Consider the following 4016-nt stretch of genomic DNA (forward strand, 5'->3'; position numbering starts at 1 on the left):
TTTATAATTATATTTTTAATAAGTTAAAATTAGCTTTAAATAATAATTAAATCTTTATATTTAGCTTTTTAATAATTATATCTTTAAAATATATATATTTTTAGCTTTAATTATTATTTAATAAAGTTATAAGCTTATTACTTATTAATAGGTAATATATTATAATTAATAAATAAAAAATTAATTATTTTTTTTATAAAATATTATTATAAAAGAAATCCTTATAAATTTAAATTAATAATAAATTAAATTATTATTTACTTTTTTAAATTAAATAATTTTTATAACTTTTAAATAATATTATATTATAATTAAATATTATTATAATAATAATATAAAATACTATAAGGGATTTAATATATATTTATATTTTATTAAAAATTAAAATTAAAATTATTTTAAAGGGCTTAAAAAGTAAAAAGGATTTTAACTTTATTTAAAGACTATAATATATTAAGTTATTAAGAATTATTTAATTAAATAATAAAAATATAAAATAAGAGATTTTTAATTTATTTATTTATTTAGTCTATTTACTTATTAACTATATTATATTAAATATTTAGCTTTAAATTATCTTAAAAGGCTTAAAGGGTAAAAAGGGTTTTAGCCTTAGTATTATAGCTTAATATCCTTAGTTATAGAAAACTAATTAATTAAATAAAAAGTTAAATATAAAAAGGAAAAGTATATTACTTATTTATTTATATTACTTAGTTATTATATATATTATATAATAGCTGCTTTTAGTAAATTATAATAAAGGCTTAGCTTTTTAAGGTTTAGTAGCTTTACTAAAAGTAAAGTAAAGTAACTTTATTACTTATAAATAGAGAAGCTAGCTATTATAACTAAATATATATAAATATAATAAATAGAATAAAATAGTAGAAATAGAGTAAATACTATATAGAGATAATAAATATATAAGTTTTAATAGATAATAGTAATTAATATTATTTAGTTTTATAGTAATTAAGTTATTAAACTTAATAAAGGTTAATTAATAGAAATATAATGCGTTTTATATTTTAAGTTTTTTAATTTTATTAGAGTAGTATAAGAAATATAATGCATTTCAATTAAGAGAAATATAGGGTAAAATGCTAAATAATAATTAGTTAAAAATAGGAAATGCAATATATTTCAGTTAATAATTCTTAAGTAGGGTAAGCTTACTAATAGAATTGTAAAGGCGAAAGAAATAATCTATAATATAGAGTTAAATTGCCTACTACTAAGCGTCTAGCGATTTTAAGAAGTGTGTTTACAGTGTAACGCAGTAGAAAACGAGTGCTGAGGGCTGAGGATATATCTGTTACTGGCCCTCTCCTTAGTATAATTCTCAGGTCCTCAGCTAGCAGTCTAAGTCTTAATAAATACAAGTAGCAGCAGGGTAATATTTACGATTTTAACACTTCTTTTATAGATCCTTACAAATCATAGCACAAAAGGTAGCTTAAATACCTAGGTTAACTACAATAGTACTAGACCTGCTTACTACGCCGCCTTTATCAGCCGTATACGATAGACCTGCTTACTACGCCGCCTTTGTCAGCTGTATACGATAGACCTGCTTACTACACCGCCTTTGTCAGCCGTATACGAGGGACTATTCTCTATAGCTAAACGCATAATTGTTGAGGGCTATAAATAGGCTATATGCCAGTAAAATCAGGCTTTGTCAGATATTACACAGCATATATGGATCTGAATTTTAGTGAATATTGAGATATATAGGTCTGGTAGAGGGTAAATGCCCTAGAATCTAGACTGGACTCACATGAGATCTACCACGACGCGCTACATATAAAAACACTGTTAGAGTCAAGCAGACATTGATACTTAATCATCTTCATCTTCATCTTCATCTTCATCTTCATCAGTGACCCCACTGTCGAAAATTAATTGAGTTACATACGAACTGCCATCATGAAACTCATTTCGCTCAAGGCCGCCATAATTTTCATCCAGGTCGCTTCAGGCCTCAAACATCTCAACATGTACAGCGACGATAACTGTGACAATTGGATTGGTCAGATCAATGACGATACTGGTGCTAAAGGCACTTTCGCGCCTGGTACTCACTCAGTTATGCTTGTCGACTGTGGCAAAGGTCTCAACATGTACGGAGGGTACATGTTCCATTACGGCAGTAACCATAATGGTCGTTGGTCTGCGGCGTACTGTTCTGGGCCATGGTCTACTTGCGGAGGACAAAACAACAAATGCATCAAACTAGCCAGTGGTGTTGGCTCGTGGTCTGCGAGAGACTGTTCGGGCTAGTTTTCACGTTCCTAGCACGAGCCTTATATTCGGGACGAAGCAAACAAGGCTCAAGAGTGCCTCCGACGCCTCCGGTGGCGATAGCCGCTATAACGACAGTGGAACAACTCGCAGCTTCATGGCCCAAACCTTGTTTGAGGATGGTAAACGGCGCGTATGGCCCGCTAGCTACCAACCCGTGCAACTTGGTCCTGGTTTCTCGTCTCGGTCCTTTGGCCCCCAGTGCTGCTATTGAGAGAGGAGGGTAATGATTGGAATATTGCCCTTGGGGTATCTAAGTTGCTGTAGCTGGAGATTTTGCTAGTATTAGATATTAGTTATAGTATTTAATTTAAATCATATCTCTAGAGGCATTTACTATAGTTTTACCGTAGGTAGATGGGATTAAATAGAAATACTACTAATAGCGGCTAACCTGTCTTGCTAAACGTTAGCTGGCAGCGTTAGTAATTTGAAATAATAGGCTCCTAAATGCGGAAAATAGAATAATTATTTCCTCTCTAGAGCGGAAGTAGAGAAATCCTAGCAGCCTCTTTAAGATTACCGCCCTCCCTACCACTTTTATGAAATAAGACTAGGAGAGCTTGTTCTTAATATAATAGATCAGTCATTAAGAGAGGAGCCTCTCCTACAAGACCTAGCCCCTCTTAAACTATTTAGATCGTAAAATATATCTCCTAGACGACATAATATATAAACGAATTGCAATAGTGTTTTTATTGTAAATTTTTATAGTTACTAGTTCTCTTAACTATTGTATCTTCTAAATATAGACTGAAGTATAAGTTTCTAATACTTATTATAATAGCTTACTAAGAGGTACTTTCCTATAGGGAACTATTAGTTTAACTGAAAGTGGATTAGTATCTTATAATAGAAATAAACTATAGTTAATCCTATTATTATTTATAGAATCAATAGTAGCAATTATATAATTAGCCTCTTTAAAGATAGTTCTTATCCTATAGAACTTATATAACTATTTAGACTTATTATTTTAAATAATATATAGTAAGTTAATCTAAATATAATAGAAACTAAGTTATTATATTACTTTTAAAGTGTATTAAAATATTAGCAGTATATTATTTAATAGGAGCTCTTTCTTATATTAGCTAAAGTTATTATTCTTTAGTTTTATTATAACTGCTTTACTTTAATAATAGCTTAGGGTAATATACTATCCTATAGCCTTCTTTAATATAAAGAGCTATAGCTTAAATTACTACTCTTTTAAATTATCTATATTAATAACTTTAGTTAGTAATATAGTAGTTTCTTTAGTTAATTTCCCTATTATAGAGAATAATATATAATACTATTTATAACTAGCTATATAGGTAGAGAGCTATTTTTAAAGTACTTTATAGTTCCTTTTAGATAGTACTAGTATAATACTAGTAAGTAATATAAAGCTATAAGGCTCTATATAATAAGTCTACCTATATATAAGATTAATAAATCTATTAAAATATAATAATATATATAAGAAGTATATATTTTAAATAAGTAAGTATTTTAAAAATCTCTTAACCTTTTTAAATATTTATTTAATTATAAATTTCTTAATAACTAATAATACTATAGCTTAATAATAAAGTAAATATTCTTTTTACTTTTTAAGCTCTTTAAAATAACTTAAAATTAAATACTTAATATATTATTAAGATATATTAAATTAAATAAATAAAGCTATATTACTATTAATAAAGTATTTAATTAAAATATAA

The 4016-nt window shown here is 27.4% G+C and overlaps 1 protein-coding gene across 1 annotated transcript, besides 11 other annotated features; it reads left to right on the forward strand.

Moving 5' to 3' along the window:
- Positions 1-229: a repeat region.
- Positions 230-377: a microsatellite.
- Positions 378-403: a repeat region.
- Positions 404-444: 41 nt separating this feature from the next.
- Positions 445-510: a repeat region.
- Positions 511-542: a microsatellite.
- Positions 543-565: a repeat region.
- Positions 566-638: 73 nt separating this feature from the next.
- Positions 639-739: a repeat region.
- A 104-nt stretch (positions 740-843) lies between these two features.
- Positions 844-1052: a repeat region.
- Positions 1053-1848: 796 nt separating this feature from the next.
- Positions 1849-1885: a microsatellite.
- A 47-nt stretch (positions 1886-1932) lies between these two features.
- Positions 1933-2286, forward strand: FPSE_11203 (uncharacterized protein; the record flags this gene model as incomplete). Its single annotated transcript, XM_009264320.1, has 1 exon — positions 1933-2286. The coding sequence occupies one exon, from the start codon at positions 1933-1935 to the stop codon at positions 2284-2286; it is 354 nt and encodes a 117-aa protein (XP_009262595.1).
- A 989-nt stretch (positions 2287-3275) lies between these two features.
- Positions 3276-3363: a repeat region.
- A 366-nt stretch (positions 3364-3729) lies between these two features.
- Positions 3730-4016: a repeat region.

Source organism: Fusarium pseudograminearum, chromosome 4, assembly GCF_000303195.2.
Source record: "Fusarium pseudograminearum CS3096 chromosome 4, whole genome shotgun sequence".
Lineage (NCBI taxonomy): Eukaryota > Fungi > Ascomycota > Sordariomycetes > Hypocreales > Nectriaceae > Fusarium > Fusarium pseudograminearum.